At 56.4% G+C, this 19,496-nt stretch overlaps 5 protein-coding genes across 5 annotated transcripts; 3 read left to right on the forward strand and 2 right to left on the reverse strand.

Moving 5' to 3' along the window:
• Positions 1-2,512: 2,512 nt before the first annotated feature.
• Positions 2,513-7,277, forward strand: SLS55_006608 (uncharacterized protein; the record flags this gene model as incomplete). The annotated part of the gene is made up of 11 exons (XM_066778037.1): positions 2,513-2,869; positions 2,985-3,111; positions 3,179-3,231; positions 3,294-3,347; positions 3,404-4,013; positions 4,624-4,739; positions 4,881-5,615; positions 5,666-6,006; positions 6,057-6,134; positions 6,185-6,276; positions 6,340-7,277. The coding sequence occupies 11 exons, from the start codon at positions 2,513-2,515 to the stop codon at positions 7,275-7,277; spliced, it is 3,501 nt and encodes a 1,166-aa protein (XP_066632132.1).
• Positions 7,278-11,760: 4,483 nt separating this feature from the next.
• Positions 11,761-12,606, reverse strand: SPC3 (Signal peptidase complex subunit; the record flags this gene model as incomplete). Its single annotated transcript, XM_066778038.1, has 3 exons — positions 11,761-12,272; positions 12,332-12,405; positions 12,464-12,606. The coding sequence occupies 3 exons, from the start codon at positions 12,604-12,606 to the stop codon at positions 11,761-11,763; spliced, it is 729 nt and encodes a 242-aa protein (XP_066632133.1).
• A 249-nt stretch (positions 12,607-12,855) lies between these two features.
• On the forward strand, positions 12,856-13,306 carry SLS55_006610 (uncharacterized protein; the record flags this gene model as incomplete). The annotated part of the gene is made up of 2 exons (XM_066778039.1): positions 12,856-13,175; positions 13,246-13,306. 2 exons carry the CDS (start codon positions 12,856-12,858, stop codon positions 13,304-13,306), a joined length of 381 nt encoding a protein of 126 aa, XP_066632134.1.
• A 626-nt stretch (positions 13,307-13,932) lies between these two features.
• Positions 13,933-15,004, forward strand: SLS55_006611 (uncharacterized protein; the record flags this gene model as incomplete). The annotated part of the gene is made up of 3 exons (XM_066778040.1): positions 13,933-14,750; positions 14,804-14,913; positions 14,973-15,004. The coding sequence occupies 3 exons, from the start codon at positions 13,933-13,935 to the stop codon at positions 15,002-15,004; spliced, it is 960 nt and encodes a 319-aa protein (XP_066632135.1).
• Positions 15,005-15,515: 511 nt separating this feature from the next.
• YCG1 (chromosome condensation complex Condensin, subunit G) lies at positions 15,516-19,423 on the reverse strand (the record flags this gene model as incomplete). Its single annotated transcript, XM_066778041.1, has 4 exons — positions 15,516-16,495; positions 16,545-17,229; positions 17,285-18,942; positions 18,991-19,423. The coding sequence occupies 4 exons, from the start codon at positions 19,421-19,423 to the stop codon at positions 15,516-15,518; spliced, it is 3,756 nt and encodes a 1,251-aa protein (XP_066632136.1).
• Between the last annotated feature and the right edge of the window lie 73 nt (positions 19,424-19,496).

Consider the following 19,496-nt stretch of genomic DNA (forward strand, 5'->3'; position numbering starts at 1 on the left):
TCTCCTCGGCAAGCGCACAGAATTTGCAGCTTCACATCCGCTCAAGTTTCCTGAAAGCCACACTTGCAACACTACTTCGTTGGAATTGCTATGCGTAGTACTCCCCATGGTGTAGCCTCTGGTCCAGTCCCTCCAACTTTCTGGAGTGCACATCTCACGAAACGGGTTCTTGGGATTCCTCTCTTTCGCTCCCACCTTAACTCAATCAGCTTATGACACAATCGACATAACGGCATTGATCTTCTATATGGAGAGGCTCCCCGACGGAAAGCTGCAGCTAACCCGAAAATGCGGCCCGCAGGCCGTTCGCGGGCACCTACCTTGGGTAGAGCTGCCGTCGGGTCGGGCGCCGGCTGATGGCTGAGACAAAAAAGCGGGGGATGGCGACCTTGTGGAACAGCCTATGACGATGAAGCCCTCTTGCTGTCAGCAGATCCGGCACATGGTTCTTTGGAGGCGCCTCATTTGCTATCTGAGGTCATCCAGGCCGCCATTGGGCAACAACGCCTCTGATCGCCGTGGCCAAGACTGACCAGGAGGCCGCCCGCGCATCGCTCGCCTTGACAGCGATGGCGTCTTTTAGGTTCCTGCCTCTTACCCCCCTCGCTTAACCGCGTGACGATTTCTTAGCTGCTGTATGCGGACGTACCTCTTGCTGACGGAGCCTGACTCCTCTTCGCCAAGCCACCTTCTAACGCATTGCACGGCCTCCATCACCAAATAGCTATCCTCGTGCGTAAGACTATGCATCTGCGGCCGATGAGCAGCCTTTCAATGTGGCTTCTCGACCTTACCGTGTCCGCCAACGTGAGGCAGTCTATATTTGATCCAGCTTTATTCCAAGGGCCCACCACATTCGATTTCTTCTCCATCTCTTCACTCGATTGACACGCCAGAATCAGGGAAGGTGGGCATTGAAACCCTGGCGTTAGGCGCTTGCTGTCTACCAGTCATGGGTTCATCACACTACAGCGTGGACGTTGAATGCCAAAGAGCTTCACGGCGTATCTTTCGCCAAAGCACTTCGGCTTGAAATGCAATATACAAAAAAGCAAAGCGGCTCTGCGCCCTGTTTCAACCCATATTAGACATAAGCACCTTCACACACTCGGAGTGATCTCAATGACCGGGATTTATGTTTCATGCCGCCTATCTGGAGGCGTCTCATTCTGGAGTCGCATATGACTTGGCACATGGATACCGTTTGGTCGACGGCTTACGCCATGCCTCAGTACTATCCATAATTGCGCATGCCACGTACGCTTCTCAAGAGTTCTACATGGGCCCTGTCGCTAATGCAGCTGGTTTGGGACAGATGGTTCCAGTCTCCCTGTCTTTGAACAACCTTGTCACACGGCATTGGCCTCCTCGAGCTTAGCTGCAGTTTAGTAGCAACGAGCAACTGCGACAGAAAGGTTTAACTTTCTTCACATCTCCCTTGCTCCCAAGAGGCTGTCCCGTAACATGTGCCACGGCAGAGTGTCGACTTTGTCCTCCAACTTCATAGCAGCGAGAGCTCATGCGTTTAGATACTTCCAACCGTCGGCACAAGTTTTTGATGCCGAGTCTGGACGAGGGATCATATCAGCCGGACCACCCACCGGCCTCGTGCGCAATGGTCAACCAACATACCCCGCTGCAGCCCCCGCGGAAATTTAACCCCTTTAGGCAACTCCTCGCCCCAGCAAATAGGGTTCAACGTGGACATCTTGGGATCCTTCGAGGCGAGTAGAGACGACTCGTGCAGAGTCAACAACCACGTCAACCATGCCCCTCGCTGAGATGACTGAACCAAGACATTATCGACTCGTACGCCGAGGCAACGTGGCGCTGCGCCCTGGCGCCTCATCCCACGCTGGGATGCGTTCCTTCCATCTCACCTTACAGATAGGTTTCCCCCCGGATGTCACCCATGCTGAAGATATGTCTGGCTTCTTCAGGCCCCGAGGCGCACCAGATCTCATGCATATCGCTATACGCCGATCAACGTCATCCGTAAGCCACGTCTGCCTCGGCAAGTCCCTATACCTCCGGTCTCCTGCTCCTTCAAGCTATCCTGCCGCCTGAGTTGGGCGACCTGTCTGCCCACTGTAGTCATTGGCGTCAGCCAATATTCAAGCACTCCATCTCGTTCGTCCGCGCGACCCAGACCTCGGAACCAGATGTAGAAAAGCTTCTGAGATGCGTGCCATCAGACATGAGAAAAGGAAAATATGCAAATGTAACTCTGCTCGCCTGGCTTCGGAACATTGACGAGCTGGCAGCAGGCCAGTCCGCCTGACATATCAAGACATCTGGCATCCCATCATACATGGTTTCCTTCACGGCATGATTGCAAGACCTTCCAACCATACTTAAGTTTAGCAGCAAGACAATGAGAGTCATTTAGCTACTATATCATCATCGTCTTCTTTGTACATACGCTTCCAAAAGTCTCAACCATCCCCCCGCACCCAACGTGTGCCCGTACTCGCCCTCTTCCCACCACTTCTTTTGCTACCATCAGACCACCATGTTCCCCTCCTCGATCTTTCCCCTCCCCCTCTTTGTCCTCCTACTCCTCCCCCTCACCGCCCACGCCTGGACCCCCAGATCCCCACCCCCGGACGTAACCCTCAGCACCTTCTCTGGGACAAGCAAGATCCGCGGCGTCAACCTCGGCTCGCAGTTCATCATCGAACCGTGGATGGCACGTGATGAGTGGGCGGCCATGGGGTGCGGCTCCACAAAGGCCGAGTTTCAGTGCATCAAGCAGGCATACGGCGGGGACGTGGCAAAGGCCAGCCAGGTGTGGCAGGGGCATTGGGCGAGATGGATCACGAACGCGGATTTGGATGACATGGTCAAGGCGGGATTGAATACGGTCAGGGTGAGTGTTTGAGTTCTTTGACGTTGATCCGTTAGGGTTGGTGTAGCGGTGTTCTTTTCTTGTGGGATCGGGACGGAGTGGAGTTGCCGTGCTGACGTGTTGCTGCTGGGTGTAGATACCGGTGGGTTGGTGGATGAGGGAGGATTTGGTGACGAGCGGGGAGTACTTCCCCAAGGGCGGGTTCTCGTATCTGCAGAGCTTGTGTGAGCACGCTGCGAAGAACGGGATGTATGTCATCATCGGTCAGTGATCCTGAGTATAGTTGGATGAAGAGAGGGTTTCTTCCATCATTCACTGACTGGTATCTAGAGATGCATGGCGCCCCTGGAACGCAGAATGCCAATCAGCCATTTACCGGTAACGTACGATTCCTTCATCCAAGGATAGATTGTAGGAGAGACTTGCCTCTAACACGTCCGCACAGTACTCGGACAAGGCCTATTTCTACCAATCCGACTACCAATCCGGCCGTGCATACGTAAGACGTCTCCCCCCCTTTCACAACAGAGCATCAAGGCTAACACATCTCAACAGAAATTCCTCTCCTGGCTCACCACGGCCATCCACCAACAACCCGCCTACTTCCGCACCGTCGGCGCCCTCGGCGTCCTCAACGAGCCCAAATTCAACAACCCCACCGACGCCGACATCCGCTGGACGATGGAGCACTACTACGGCTCGGCCATCGACGCCATCCGCAACGCCGAGGCGGCCCTCGCCGTCCCCGCCAGCTCCGCGCTCTCCGTCATGATGATGGACGACCTCTGGCACGACCTGTCGGGCAAGACGGACCCGACCAAGGCCCTCACGGCGGCGCAGAAGGCCGGCCTGCTCTTCGACGACCACAACTACGAGACGGTGCCGGTGAAGGGGATGACGCCGGCGCAGGTGGTGGCGTACGCGTGCCGCGACGACCGCCGGACGGGCCTGCAGGGCGCCGAGAGGAAGGTCGTGGGCGAGTGGGCGATGAGCCTGGCGCAGACGGGCGCCGGCTTCACGCCCGAGACGGCCAACAAGGACTTCTGGAGCCAGTACTTCTCGGCGCAGCAGTGGCAGTACGAGCGCACGAGCGGGTGGGTGTGGTGGAGCTGGAAGGTGCAGAAGGGCGGCAACGCCGGGGAGCAGCTGCAGTGGAGTTATAAGGGTATGTTGTGCCGTCGTTCTTTCTTTCTGGGTTTCCCCCGTTCTGGAAGTGTGCTCTGTGGCTGACGGCGCTGTGATACCTAGGCTTGCTGGATAGTGGGATCGTTAGTAGGAATTTGAATGCGCAACTGGCAGCGCATTCGTGCAACGGGGCTCGAAGGTAGGTATCGGGAAACTGAAACACTGGACTTGTTCGCGTGGAACGTAGCAGGATACAGGTATGATCATGATACTGTCTATATTTAACATACACATATATACAAGGTTGGACCGTTGGGTAGCGACTTGGTGTAGATAGCATACTTATTCAGAGAAACGCATATTGGTAGCAAGGGACCCTTCAATTGCCTTTTGAATTGTCTTGCCTGCAAAAGCAGTCATGCGTCTGCATTATGGCACCGTGTTCATTGGTGTTGGATGTGAAGGGGCCGCCACAGATGCATGGACATAGGGGGCATTTTCAGCCCCCACACCAACAGGCCGCCCTGCAACGTACAGCTTTGATTGGGCACAATCAGTTCCCGCCATGATCATTGTTCCAAGAACAGCCCGTGAAGAGGCCGATCGGCACAGCCATTACGCAATGCGCAAATCCTTCACCTGCACCCCAGACGCGCCGCGCATGCTGGGCACGCTGGGCTTCCTCGGACTCGCCGTCTGGGCCATCATTGATCCGTCCGACATTGACTCTTCTGTTCAGCCCATCCGCACGCCTGTTTGTGGCCTTGTGATGACCTTTGTGTCCTACTATCGCTGATTTCAGGGAACGATGGCGCAACGGAATGCCGTATTGTTGCCTATCTTCGTGATACTCCTTGTGATCTGCGTCCACGGAGCAGCAACAAGCTGCCAACCGTCTTTCCAAAAGAGCGATGGAACGCTGCAAAGAGATGCGAGGGATGCATCGAAAGAGAGCACTGTAAAGGACCCGGTGCTGGAAACGGACGGGCGGCAGTCTTTCTTCCCTGTTTCGCATTTACTTTACAACACAACTCTCAACGAGTACCTGCAGGACCAGCTTAATGGCTGGCGGATCATAGCATGGAGCTTCAACTACTGGACATCGTGGTACGAGGACTGGACCACCCAGGACGAGAGCAGGGCCGGATCGTCGCACTACCTTTACGAAATGCAGACGGACCTGGACAGCTACGCTCAACAAGCCTTCCCATGCAACGCCTCGTCGCCGACTTACGGATCCGACTTCATGTCTGCGGTCAACAGCACCCTCGGATTGAACGGGACATCCGAAGCCCCGCAGGACCCGGCCAAAGTCACTTCAGAACTGAGAAGAATGCTTGCGGAAAGCCTGAAGAGCGCAAAGGACCGAGCCGCCGTGCTGCGCAATCTGGTGGCCGCCTCTTACATGGGGGTGGGCTTCGACGGGGCGTGGTCCTGCCGCGCCGCAGTCAATGAGTATCTGGAGAATGCGAGCGAATGGGACAAGGCAGGCGCCAGCGCCGCGGGTACGTTGCTGACGCTCCTCCCGTCGCTGCTCACTCTGGGAAATCTGTATGTCCCCAAATTTTCGGAAGCGGCTGCCGCGGGTGTTTTTGTTTCTGGGGCGTCCGCGGTGTCCACGCTGGGCCTGCCCGTCAAGTCTGTACGTGCTACTTCGCTCCACCTGCTTCGACGTTGCTCATCCTCGCGCAGATATCAGTCATTGGATGGCGTCAGCGATTCGAGACAAAATCCTTCACCAGCTACGGCAGAGAGAGCATGGCCCGGCTTGGTCGCCGCATGAACGCGATGCCTCACCAAGCCCGGTATAAGGTGAAGATGAAAACGCTTCAAGCTTGGTATGCGGAGCCGAGCCTGAGCTGGTCCGAAGACGCCATGGATGGGTACATGGAGACCGTTCCCTCGCGCGACTGCACGCGCGAGGGAGAGGCGTGCGAGAACATGTTCTGGAAGATCAAGTCGCGGGTGGTGGATGACTGGCCCGAAAGGGAGCCTTTCGCGCCGCTGATGGATTCGTCCACCGTCCTAGTCAGGTAGATCAGCCAGCCCTCACTGTCAAGTAAATTCGCACTGACGATGCCAGCTACTTCGTGACCTTCCTCGGAACCCTGCTGTTCAGCGCTGCGGGCATCCCAATGCAGCTCGGTTCCTGCAACAGCCGGTACGTCGGTTCTTTGCCTCGCTCGAGCCTCTACTAACCGCTGTCCACAGAAACTACACCATCTGGCTCATCTGCGGAACCGCCCTCAGCTCCCTCGCAAAGCTGTACGGCTTTGCCAGAAGTGGTCACCAAATCTTCAAATGTACGTACACACACATATATATACATATCCTTGCCGCAACTAACAAAACAACCCTTCAAACAGTCTACCCCCTCTCCCCCCTCGCCCAATCCACCCTCGCCGCCAACCTCAGCCTCCCGCACGACGACGCCGGCAGCAGCAACAACAACAACACCACCACGCTCGAAACCTCGCTCCCCGCCCTCTCGCGCCCCATCGAGCACCTCCTCCACTACCTCTCCCTCTCCTCCCTCCAACGCCTCGTCTTCACCAGCAGCACGCACACACAAAAGCACAGCGGCGGCAGCGGCGGCGGCGGCGGACGACCGCTCTACTCGACTTGGTCCCTCTCCTTCCGCACGCGGCACTCGACGCCGCCCGTCCCGCGGCTGCGGCCGCTCACCGTGCTCCTGCGCCCCACGAGCGACAGTGATGGCGGCGGCGACCGCAGCCCGGCGCACCACGTGCTGTCGGGCCTGTTCGCCGGGCTCGTCTTCATCGTGCTGACGTTCCTGTTCGGCGCGCAGTGGGGCGGCAATTTGGTGGTTGTCTTCTACACCGTCGTCGCGTTCTTGCTTGTTGTTGCTGTTGCGCGTGGGCTGTGCGTGTGGCTGGTGTGGCGGCTGAGCCGGAAGGCCGGGCTGCACGTCGTCGAGTGCGCGACGGCGACGAGTGGTGGCGGGTCGTCGAGGAAGGGCGGCGCGGAGGGGGTTGAGGGTGACGAGATGGCGGGCGTGGCGAGGGTGTTGGCGAGCATGACGGACGTGCTCGTGGCGAGCGGGGACGGGCGGAGTTATTACTACGACGGCGTGCTGTTGAACGAGAGGGCGTGGTGGGAGGGGTGGCGGAGGGATTACGTGGCGGGGAGGTTGGACGGCGACGGGCGGAATGTTGATGAGGGGGACGATATCGAGCAGGGGCGGCGACAGCGGTGGCGGCGCGAACGCGGGCAGAAGGCTTCGAGGGATGCGAGCGAGACGGCGTTGATGAGCATGACGGAGCTGCCGCAGCGGCTGCAGTAGTAGAGTAGGGGGTGTGTGGTGGGTAGTAGCAAAAGAGATTGCTTCCGAAGACCATGCCAATGAGTTTTGCGTACCATGAGATAACCGAACTCGATATCCGCTATTGTCAAGTGAAAGAAGAGAGAGTGGAAAAGGGAGAAGAAGAGCTTTCATCTTTGAACACCAGAGGATGAACCTATTCTCATCAAGTTCGAGCCCATGCATCTTCTGTAGTTATAGAGGAGGCACGCCGGCCCTTCCGCCATACGAACCTTCTTGATGATAGCCACACTTCCTTGGGCTGCTCATTGCCCAGTCGTGACCCGTGTCTGGTGCAGTAATTACAGTGGGTGGTATGGGCACTATAGGCTCGGCATCGCGATCGGTGTTGCATGGATAGCTGTGCTGTGGGCTGTGGAGTGGTTTCCCAACGCGCAACCTTCGACTGCCCCAGCAGCGTATGACGTGGCAGTACGAGCTGGGAGCGAGAGCGAGATCGTGGGGCGAGGCTGTAGGCGATCAAGATGGAGGGCTTTACGGAGAAGGCTGGAGCGGAGGCGGGTCATCAAAGCTGCGCCGAGACGGTGGTGAACGCGTAGTCAGTTCGATCTGATCGATACTTGGGTGACCTACCTTGTCCAACGCTCGCATGCACGCCAGCCTCGACATGGACACTGGTGGCTGCCTATCGTGACTGCGAGGCGCGTCATCAGCGAGGGTACGTTCACTCACCACCATCAAACATGCCCGAAACAGCAAGTGGTGTCTTTCCGCCACCCGCATAGGCGGCCCGCTCAAATCACTCTGTTCCACCTTCAAGCCCCTTGCACAAGGCATTGCCCTCGACTGGCGGACGCTCCCCAGCCCTAACGGTTTAGCATGTGGCCGTCGACGACGGGACCATGTAGATCCCCCACACCGCTACAGCAATTCGCAAGGCAGCAACGCTCGCTCGCATCGCGGAAGATAGCTCGGAGATCCGAGATGCGAGTGTTGTGTGTAAGTCTCGGCTCCGGACGAGCGGCTCTGTCACTGAGCAGCTGAGACTGTCGTACACAGTTCGCTACCACTCTTGCCAGCAGGGGCCCATTCCGCTATGAAAATGCCGGTAGCTTGGCTGAAGGTATGATGAGTGCAAAGAAAAGTCCGAGCCGACGTACTGTGAGGGTTAGAGGTCTCGGATGTGAGACATGCGGCTCGAGGTTAGGACATTGTGCGAGTTGTGAGGTCGGTGGCTGGCCGCCGTAGGGGGGAAAAGCCATGTGTCGCTATTTCTGGCGATTGCGATATCGCTCCCTGGAAAGGAGCAACCTGAGAGTCCAGTTGTTGGGCAGGATGAGAGACACTGCAATGGTGGGGCAGTATGCAGGGTGCAACGAGGCCTCTCTGCACACCGCCTCGCAGCTCATGACCAGCTTGTGCGATGGCAAAGGAAAGAAGTAGCGATTGATGGCGGAAGAACAGGTGTAGAGATGGTTCTTGGCGCCTATTGTCTTTGCTGCCTGAAGTCATGGCTCCAGTCAGGCAAGATGCCAGGCATTATCAATGATTCGTTTCTGACAAAGAGCGGAAGCGGGAAGTATTTTAGCGTGCATGAAAGGCTTGACCTTTCGAAAGTGCTTCCGCACAAGCTGTGTTGGCGGTGTATTGTCTCGTGGTCTGTTCGTGACTCTTACACGAGGGCTGTCAATTACGACCAATGGAGCGTGATCGAGGACGGCAATCCGAACTAGATGTTGCCCGCCTAAATGCTAGAACGCTTTGACCAAGCCCGCCGTCTCTATAGTCATCCCGTATAGGCCTTGCAGAATCCGCGTGTAGTCTCTCGTGGCTTGCGGCATCAGTGGCAACAGACCAAAGTCGGCCAATCACGCCAAGTTCCACATTCAACGGGCACGCGTAGTCGGCCTGACCACCTCGTGGGTCTATCGGTTTGCTTGGCGCGGATTCTTACACTTCGCTGAGGGCGCTCTCAAAAGGCAGATGGGTGAATAAGCGACGGATCCAGTCAAGCTTCTGGAGGCTCTGCTGCGGACCTAAGAGCGCGCGAGGACACTATAAGCGCCAAGAGAAAGCACATGAGTCTAGATGACTGTGGCATGCGGATGTAACAAGCTTTTGAGCCTTTCGGCCATGACGACAGGCTCGGCCGCGTTTGGTGTCCCGGTTGGTTGTGCTCCGCACCGAACCAGCGAGTAGCAACGGGAAGGAACCGCATTGACTGCGGATAGGACGAGGGCGTGATGCAAGTGACGGCACTAACGCATGCCCGGGGTGAAGCTGAGATTGGCAAGTGTTGCCTGCGGTGTCGTGTAACCGGAACGTTTGAAAAGCTTCGAAAAGAGAATGCACACGCCGTGTCGAGAGAGAGCAATGATCGACACGTCGTACCAGAGATGGGTACCAAAAGCATGACAAGACGGGTCCGCTCGTCCATGGACCGGTCGCAGGCAGCGGTGGGCCGGCGCCCTCGCTGGTTACTACTGAAAAAGGCGGTCTGAGGAGCCCGACGTTGCAGCCCGGCCGATTGAGCCTCCGCCATGAGACTCAAGACGGACAGAGCATGCCCGAGGCAAGAACACCGACCATCCAAGAGCAACCGCAGGAGCCGAGATTGGTGGCGCGAAGTGATTGCGGCACAGAAACTTTCCTCCAGGTTCAACTTCAGCAAAATTGCCTCGGACGAGCGTGTGGCGGATGTGATGGCTGTGACCGAACGCATGGCTAGAAGCTAAAATGGCCATGGTGGAGGTGAAGTCTGCCTCCTCGGGGGCCAAAACAGCCCCAGAAACGGCAGGCGGGAAGGATGAGGGTGCGCGCACTGTCGCTGCCTCGTGGCCTTGAGCGCAGCGGCACTCACACCGGGATTTGCTGCAGGGCTGATCGTTTGCCTTGCCACGCGCCTGCCCGGCGTTACGGGCGCGTCGTTGTGGCGTAGATAGCCTGTGGGGATCCAGCCTATAGGCGTATTTGTGACCCATGCGGCTCAAACCCTTTGCTCTTGGCAAGAAGCAGGGCTAATCCGCAAATACCTCAGCATCCAGAGCTATCAAATCACACAATTGCTGGAAGAAAACGCGTCGGCCCTCGAGCCCTAGAACAGAGTGATGTTGTAGAGCACTCTCGGCCGAACTGGAGCATCAATCGGCTGTAGACAGTCTGTCAACGTAAAGAGAGAGCGGAGGCTGGTCAGCAAGCCCTTTCCCAGTACGTGACAGCATGCACAAACGATACTGATCAGTGACTTGCTGCGCGATGTGGCCCGCAAAACGGCTGTGCACTAGTGGTATCCATGTAGATGGCGTAAAGCCATCTGAGCGGCTTCGCGTAGAGTTTCCTGTGGATGATCCAGAAAGTGGCCGAAAGGTTGGAGATAAAGTGGCCAGACCGAGAGCGAAGCATAGCCCACTAGGTTACTCGTGGCTGGGACAGCTGTATTCTGCCCCTTTGCCGTCAGATGTCAAGGTACAAGCTTCCCGTGAAGGATCCTGCAACGTCATTGCAATGGGGCGCACCGCGGAAGACGGAAAAGCTGCCTAATCCTCGAATGGCACGCGTTCTTGGATCTGCCTGATGGCTGACCCTCGGGCATCCAGGCGGGTATAACGGCCTGAATCTGAAGGATCCTTGAGAAGCTGCCACCTTCGACACCATGCCTTTACCGCCATCTCGCCGGGGGGCCGTCTGACAGCTCTTTCGGTGTACCCGATTGTAGTGGTTCGACATTGCGTACAGTCGTGACTTCGGCATGGCACGGGCGAGCTTGCGGTCATCGTGGGCGTGGGAGGCCTTGCTCTACCAGCGAGTATATGAAGGTCGTTTCTGAAGCTCTAGTTGAGTAAATCAGCAGATCCAAGATCCCTCCAAGAAAGAAAGGTCAGTTGCAAGTCGTTGAATTGCGAGTGTTGTCTGAGAATTGACTTGAAAAGCATACTACGTCAAAAAATCACGTATTGACTGGGCTTGCACGAAGACAACAAACACGGCAACCAGGTGAGTAGCAACCGGGAAACACAGAAACGAGGACTTGAAGATTTGCTCACCCAGTTTCCAGTTCGACTTCAGCGTCTCATCAGACCCAGTACCAGCCATGCCCAGCTCGCAGTGGTACTGTTGCTATTGTGGAGACGGTCCCATGGTGGTCGCACCCGCCTGCGTCAACTGCGGACATGTGAAGTGCGGCAGTTGCCCGCAGTGAGGAGGAAAACTACCGCCCCCTGTTTCCGCTCTGGACAGGCCACGGGGAAATCTAGCAAACCACGTGCTATGGATGCAGGGAAGACTTGGCGCAGAATAGACAGGAACTGAGCAATCAGGGGATTTGGCTTGGCCGGACACTCGTTTCTTTTCCTTGAACAATCCAGAACTTTCCCGGGAAGCACGCTCGCATTGAAATATCAACAGTGAAGAAAGTCATGCTTCGCTGAAAAGCACACTTACAGCACGCAGAGGCCATTGTCGGCCATTAATAGGCCGATTCCGAACGCCGGAGCAACTGCCACCTCTACCAATACACACCCTCCTTGTTCTTCTCCTTTCCTTTCTCGGTGGCAGTGTCGGCCAGCTTCTTGGCCTTGAGAGCGGGAAACTGGAACTGCTCGCTCTTGCCACCTGCCATCTCTTTCCATGCGCCGCCGTACTTGGCAACTGGAGGCCAGTCGGCCCACGTCAGAAGGCCGACCCAAGGTTGAATGTTCCAACCAAGCTCGAGCTGCACGTCGGTCCTATTTGCCAGCTTGCCGGTGATGTCGGTGATCTGGTACTTGGGGCGTTGCGTCTTGAGATGGAACTCGCCAGGCGGGTAGGGCGACACATCACCGGCCTTCGATTTCGTACGCTTGGCCTTGGGGTTCGGGTGAATGTAGTGGTTCTCATGCCATGGCGCAGAGGGCGAAGCGAGAATGGAATCCCAAATGATGGCTTGCGAAGGAGGCTCGGAAGGATCGGTAGACGGGTAGGTGGCGGTGATGTAGGCAAACACTTGCTTGGTGTTCCAGTTGAAGAGCGACGTCAGGTCTTAGGTCAATGTCAGCTTGGAGACAGTCCGGGCTTGCGAATGCCGGACAGGCACTTACCAGCATCGAGGTCGAAGCGGATGTGCGCATACTCCTCCCTTTTGTCGCTATAGTAGTGCGGACGGCCGCGGACACTAGAGAGAGAGACCGTTAAGCCCGGCGGATCAAGGGTGGAAATGTGAGAAGCCGTACACCTGAACGTTCTGTAGCGTGAGAGAACCAGATGGAGTCTGGGGTGCGACAAAGACAGAGAGCGCAATGACGGCGGCGACGAAGGCGGCTACGGTGGTGAAGTATCCGAAGACATTCTGCGCGCGGACGAGCGTAGAATGCATGGTGGCGGCCGGCGCGGGTGGCTGTTGGAGATATGATGATGTTGTGCCTGTGCCTGCGCCGGCGACGCGGACGTGCTGCGGAGCTCCAAACCCAGCGAGAACACGTTTCGGGAAGCCGCGCCCGGCCACCATTTCGTCGCTGCCTGCCCTTCTACATCACCACCACCCCACCCGTGCACCCTCGCTCGCGCGGGATCGCTCCGAGTCTTGCCAGCAATCTCCGCACCTGCCACTGGCAGCCCTTTCGACATGGCGAGACCCAAGGACTCGTCAAAGGCTCCCAAGGCCAAGAAGCCATACCACATCAAGAAGGCCGACCTGCATCTCGATGAATACATCGAAGAGCAGAATTCCAAAAACCCTTCGCTACTCCTCCAGCGAGCTGTTACCCACCTCAAACAATCATTCCAGTTCAAACTCTACCTCGTCTTGCAGCTCGTCGCGGTCATGGTCGGGTACGGCCAAGCAATGCTTATCGTGGGCCTGTTGTGGGCAATGGTCACGAACACAGGCAAGCGGAAAGAGGGTGAATTGAGCGCGTATTCGCTCTTCAACAAGGATGTCCAAGCGTAAGTTTGCTGCTTCCCCAGTTCGGGCCTAATTGTAATTGCCGACTGCGAGACTGAAGCAGTAGTGCAGCATCGAAGGCAGCACAGACATGGACGCTCTGGAAAGAGAGCTGCGGACTCGAACCGTGTGACACCGCATTCGGACTTACGGATTTATGTATCGGCAACGGTATGCTGCTCTCAGCGCAATGCTTATTCCGTGCTACCGGCGCTCATGCGCCGCCCCAGTGAGGGCCCCGAGGCGTCTGGCGGCATCCCCTTTACCGCAACTGTCTGAGCTGTTGTTGATCACAGACCCGAAACACCAGTGTAGCTGCACCATATCATGGCGGGTGGACGGCGTTTTCATGTACACAGAATGTTGGAGCGTGCGCCAATCGCGTTCGGCCCCCGGATCCAATCACCCAGTAGCTTCGCGTGCTGAGAAAAGGCAGCACACGCGTTGGCATTGCCTGGTGCGGGGTCCCTGGAGGGGCTACTGTGGGGAGGATGACGGAGCTGACGATCGCTCCACATGGCAACCCCGCCTCAGCTCCGGCTCGCAACTGCCGTGACGCTCACAGCGTTCCGGAACAAGACGTCAGCCAGGAGCTTACTGCTGAATGCGATCATATGATTTCTATTTCTATCTCCGCAAATATATTTGAAGCCCAGCAGTCGCCATCTTCCTCGCCACCTCCAGACCAACGACTCTTCGTATACTCCACACCCGGAAATCTGCAGGCGACCTTGCCTAAATCAGTGCACTTGAAGCGCCATGGCCAATGCTGGGCGAAAGATTCAACTGGTCCGCATCGCACACGTCTACTATCGGCACAAAGACTGGGAGAAGGCACACGCCTTTTTGAAGGACTTCGGCTTCGAGGAATGCAAGAGGACCGACGACAAGATCTACTACCGGGGCTATGGCCGCGAACCCTTTGTCTACTGCTTGGTCAAAAGCGACAAAGATGAATTTGCCGGAGCTGCTTTCGTGGTAGAGTCCGAGGATGACCTGAACCACGCCTCTCAGGTACTACCGGAAGCCACCGGGCCGTTCGAACTGAGGGACGCTCCTGGCGGCGGGAAATGTGTCACATTCAAGGAGCCTGTCGACGGGTTTGAGATGCATTTGGTCCACGGCCAGGCTCCTGCACCTGATGAAAGAGTGCTACCAGAGCTCGCCTTCAATTATCCGACCCAGAAGCACAGGCCCGAGGGCAAGTTCCAGCGGTTTGAACAGAAGCCGGCTCCCGTCCACAAGCTTGGCCATTTCGGACTCTGCGTCACGGACTTCAACAAGGCCTACAGCTTCTACCACGAACACTTCAACTTCATCGACAGCGAACTGAACCACAACGACAAGGGCGAGAACGTGACTGTCTTCATGCGTCTTGACCGCGGCAAGGAACCCGTTGACCACCACACCTTCTTCTTCTTCTCCGGACCGAGGGCTCCGCATGTTCACCATTCATCCTTCGAGACTCATGACTTCGACACCCAAGTGCTTGGTCACGATTGGCTGAGGCACAAAGGTTACGAGAACTGTTGGGGTGTGGGACGTCACATCATGGGCAGTCAAATCTTCGACTATTGGTGTGTATTGCACAGCTGCCTATACAATATATTTGCTCTAACCGTCTTGCCAGGTTTGACCCGTCCAAGTTCATATTGGAACATTACGTGGACGGCGACTTGCTCGACAACGAACACCCAACGAACGTCACTCCAGCTTCACCAGACAGCCTACACGTGTGGGGTAAGCATAAATTTCCAACTGACTGCATATTCTGAGCTGACTTTTCTCGTCTATTTCAGGTCCTGACTTGCCGCCCACCTTCCTCACTTGAAAGCATCTTTCGCGGTTGCCAAACGCTCCTAATTTCTCGTAAAGCGACGTTGTGTATTTGCAAGCGAATCACCTTTGGATGGAGCACATAAGGGATCGCATCTCTTTAATATCAAGCTGAAGCCAAGTTATTGCCATATAATATGCGCGAATTTTGCCCCTCATGATCTTCAACGTATCTTCGTGACACTCGCATTTGTTTCGAGTTTATCGTCCTGACCGGATAAACGAAAGTACAACTGGAGTTTGCCTCCGCTTCCCGCGAGCAAACAAGGAGACATAGGCGTTTGCAAAGGCAAAGTAGAGACCGTAGAAACTCATTTCATTGCGTCAACCTAGCGTTGACAAGGAAAGAAGAACCAAGCTGTCCATCAAGACAAACTCATTCTCCAAAAACGCCAAAAAGGGAAATCCGACTCAGTAGGTAACCTATCCACGCTCCCAACCAATGACACCCCCCACCCAAACCCCGTCCCAAAACCGATGATAGCCGGCCCACTGGAAGACACTCTCTACTCATCATCGCTCTCCAACAAATCATCAACGACATCCTTCGGCGCCGCTTTCCTCGGCCTCCCCCTACCCCTGCGAGTGCTAGGCCCATCCTCCTGCTCCGCCGTCGTCGCCCTACTGGCGCTAGCCCTCTTCGCTGGCGTCCTCTTTTTCTTCTCCGCCGTCGACGACTCAGCCGCCGCCTTCTTGCTTGCAGCAGGCGGCCTGCCGCGTCTCTTCGGCTTCGGTTGCTCCTCTTCCGGCTCTACCGCTTGCTCGAGCTTGATCTCGAGCTCGGGCTCGGGCTCGGGCTCGGGCTCGGGCTCCTTCTTCTTCCTACCGCGCTTCTTGGGCTGCGGCTGGGGCGGTGGTGTTGGCGTTGGCGGCTTCACCTCAATTGCTTCTGACTCATCTTCCTCGTTGTCCGTTTTTTCTTCTTCTTCTTCCTGCTCGTCTTCGTCCTCGTCGATGTCCATCTCGTCTGCCGGCGGCATCATGGTCCCCTCGGCATCCACATCTCGCATGGTCTCGTCTTGCAGTTGCATCTGGATTTGTTCTTCAATGCTCAGGGGCGCCGGCCTCGTGTTCTGCACCACGGTATCATCCTTGTCTTCGTTCTCTGCTTCATCTTCCTCTTCGACGACAGACATCTCATCCACATCGCCTGCAACCGAAGGAGCTTCCGCCTCGGTGGCATCGGCGACGGATGCGGCTTCCTCATTGACGGTGGTGTTACCATCATCTTCCTTGTTTTGCTCGGCTTCATCCGCATCAGGGACGACCGTTCCGCTATTGTCGGCCTTCTCGGATGGGGCGGACAGCTTTGCGAGGCCGTTGGACAGCTTGGTAAAGGCATTGCGGGCGGAAGTGTCGGTTGCGGCGAGTTTGCTGTCGAGGCTTTCTTCGACGAGATCGCTGACCGATTGAATCTTCTCCGGGGAGCATGTGGAGTGCACATGCAACTTGGCCAGCATAGATACGTATATCTTCTTCTCGTCCCCTATCGTAATGATTAGCGTCATTAGAAGGTGCAGTGATAGAATACTTACTGGTGGTTCCCGGCGTAAGAACCTTCTCAAGAAGATCCTCTGCGAGAAGCAGATGAGCATCACCCAAGCCGTCGATTTTAGTCTCCCCAGTGACAAGCTTCCCACTTGTGTCGTCCGCGCCGACCAATTTCCGCGGATCTGTCCAATCGACGATCTGGCTTCCAACAACACCAATGCCCACCATCTCCACGTCACCTTCCTCTTCCAGCTCCTCTTGAACGCCTCTCATTGCGTGCACTACGGAAACTGCAATGCTTGCCATTCGCTCCGCGTTGTCTTTCCGAGAATGACAATAGACGGGCAAGAAATAGGTCAACGCTTGGCGAAGTCCGGGGTTGTGTTGCGACTCGGGGTTGAAGTATGCGATGGTGAGGGCCTTGAGAAGATCCGGATCGCGTAGAATGTTGAGGAGCATGAGTTTGCTAGCAGCGACAGCGCCCGTCGTTGCAACGCCAGGATCAGCAGCCTTGACTGCCTTGAAAAACATCTTGTGAACAGGCTTGAGAAGCGGGTTGACAGGGTTTATCTCCGAGACGTCAGGGTCCGTAGGTGCTGGTGGAGGAGCAAGCAGTTGTGGATGGGTGGTCAGAATGTCGGTGATAATCTGCAGTGCAATGGTCTGCAATGCCTCGTGGCCCTTCGCGAAGCAATGAAGGAAAAGGGCAAGGTTCTCCTGGGCAATGTTCTAGTGACAAGGTTAGTGATACTTGTCCAATGGAGTTGGTACAGGAGACACTCACCTTGCTCAGAAGGCAGCATAAACCAAGGCAGAGGAAACCACGCTCTCTGATGGGCGCCTCTTGAGACCGAACGGCGGGTACTACCAAGTTGTTCAACATGGTAATTAGTGCACTGTTGGACTCAAGCTCACACTGCACGTTCTGCAACATGCATTGAGCGATGTGAAGGCACTTCATGTTGACCATGATTTCGCGGACAGCCCTCTCTTCTTCAGCCGAATCCAGGTCCTCTTCAGTCATGTCTGGATTCTTTTTCTTGATCTTGTCTCTCGTGCTGCTTTCCTCATGCTCGTCGTTGACATCAGATCGTGCTGAATGGAAGCTCTCGTTGTCATCAATGTCATCATCCTCGCCCATGATGGTGTCGTGAACGTCGGCAATAGCCTCAAGCACTATTCCACAGAACTCACGCTCGCCCGCGACGCTATCGCCACAGACGGTACGAAGGATTTCCGCGGCCAGTTTGGTGCATTCCTCTGGAAGCTCTGGAATGGCGAGAGCTTCACGCATGGCTGAGAACAACTTTCTGCGACCAATCTCATCCGTGTAGTCAAGCGTAAGGGCAATGTGGAAAAGCTGCTCGACGCAGAACTCTTGCTGGACGGTCTCCTCTTCGACTTCCGGGTCATCGTCTTCTGCCACCTTTTGGACACCCTGGATGAGCTTCTGGATGTGCTTCTGGATCAGGTAACCATATTTGGTGACCTCGGGCATCTTATCCTCAAGAATGGTCTGGAGCCTACTGTCTCCACTATTCCGGCAAAAGTCGTTGAATGAGCGCGCAATGAAAGCGCTTTCGGGGGTCAGCTCGTCCCAGTATGGGTCCTCGAAGCTGATCTGCTCGCAGTAATCAGGCCGACCGTCCCAGAATTCCTTCATCGCATCGTGGGCAACGCCACCCTCGACACCTGAATTGGAGACATCAATACGCTCGAGAAGCTCCATAAGCGCATCGTGGCTCGGCTTTGACAGCTGCTTTACGGCAGAATTGCTGTCTTGGGTTGCCTCCGGAACACCTGCACAATCCTCGATCCAGCGTTCACGGAACAGACGGGCAGTAGCCTTGCGCACATTTTCATCACGGTCTCTCAAGCCCCAACGAAGAAGTTTTTCTCGGTGAGTCAGTGATAGATGGCGGAAATCGCCGCAGGCAGGAAGCAGGCGAGAATAAAGCACTCTTCTGGTGGCGGGGTCCAGGTCTCTGGCGCGCTCCAGCAGGTATGGCAGGGTCGTAGGAGTCAAAGGCAGATTGAGCAGCAATGACCGACGGACCTCGGCAGCCGGATCGTTTTGCAACACGTGCAATAGCCGCACGAGGAGGCCCTTCGCACTACCTTCATCATCGCTGTCCTCGTCTTCTTCTTCATCGCCGTCGGCAAGACGTCCCAGGCCCAGAATTGCCTGGACACGCACCTGAGCTTCCTTGTCCTGAAGCCTCCTGAGCAGGCCTAAGCGAATGGGCGGAAAGACTTCGTCGTCGATGGAGTCGAGCGTATTGAGAACGTGCGAGATTATTTGCGTCGACCTGAATCGAACGACCTTGTCCTTGGCCGTGAGGAGCGGGATCAGAGCGGAAAGAAGGTGGGTGGTCAAGCGGCTGCTAGGTGTCGACGGAATTGTGCTCTCATCCGGATTTGCCTCGTGAGCAATTTGATTATCTGACGACGTGAGCATCTGCCAAGTCTATGCTCCAACCGGCGGCTTACCTTTGTCGCTCGAGTGCTTCAGGAACAGAGCCACAAACTTGATGATGCGGTCGCCTACGGGCTCGCTCTTCTTGACAGGCAGGACGCGCAGAAGGCAGCGACCGACTTCGGTGTTGAACTCCTCCTCGCCGAAATCTTCGTCCGACTGTTGCTTCTTGGGCTTCACGGGCTCGTAGCAACAGGCTTCCTGGACCTTGCGCAATTGCACAACAAGCTTGCGCTGGGTGGCGGTGGTGCGCTGAGCATCGCCAAAAATGCGGCATATCTGCTCGCGAAGAGAAGTGGACTCTCCCTCATCGGGGATCTCGACGGCGTTGGCGGAGGTGCGGGCGGCCCTGGAGTTGCGCGGCCGGGCGGTGGTGGTGGAAGACTTCGCGGAGCTGGCGGCGCCGGATGCGCGGGCCCTGCGCCTGTCTGCTACGCGGCCGGGCATGGCGTCGGCGGGGGAGATGGAGGGGAGCTTGTCGTGTCGCGTCGGCGGCGGACTTGTTTACCAGTCGCGGTGT

The sequence above is a fragment of the Diplodia seriata genome, assembly GCF_021436955.1.
Source record: "Diplodia seriata strain FDS-637 chromosome Unknown scaffold_6, whole genome shotgun sequence".
Lineage (NCBI taxonomy): Eukaryota > Fungi > Ascomycota > Dothideomycetes > Botryosphaeriales > Botryosphaeriaceae > Diplodia > Diplodia seriata.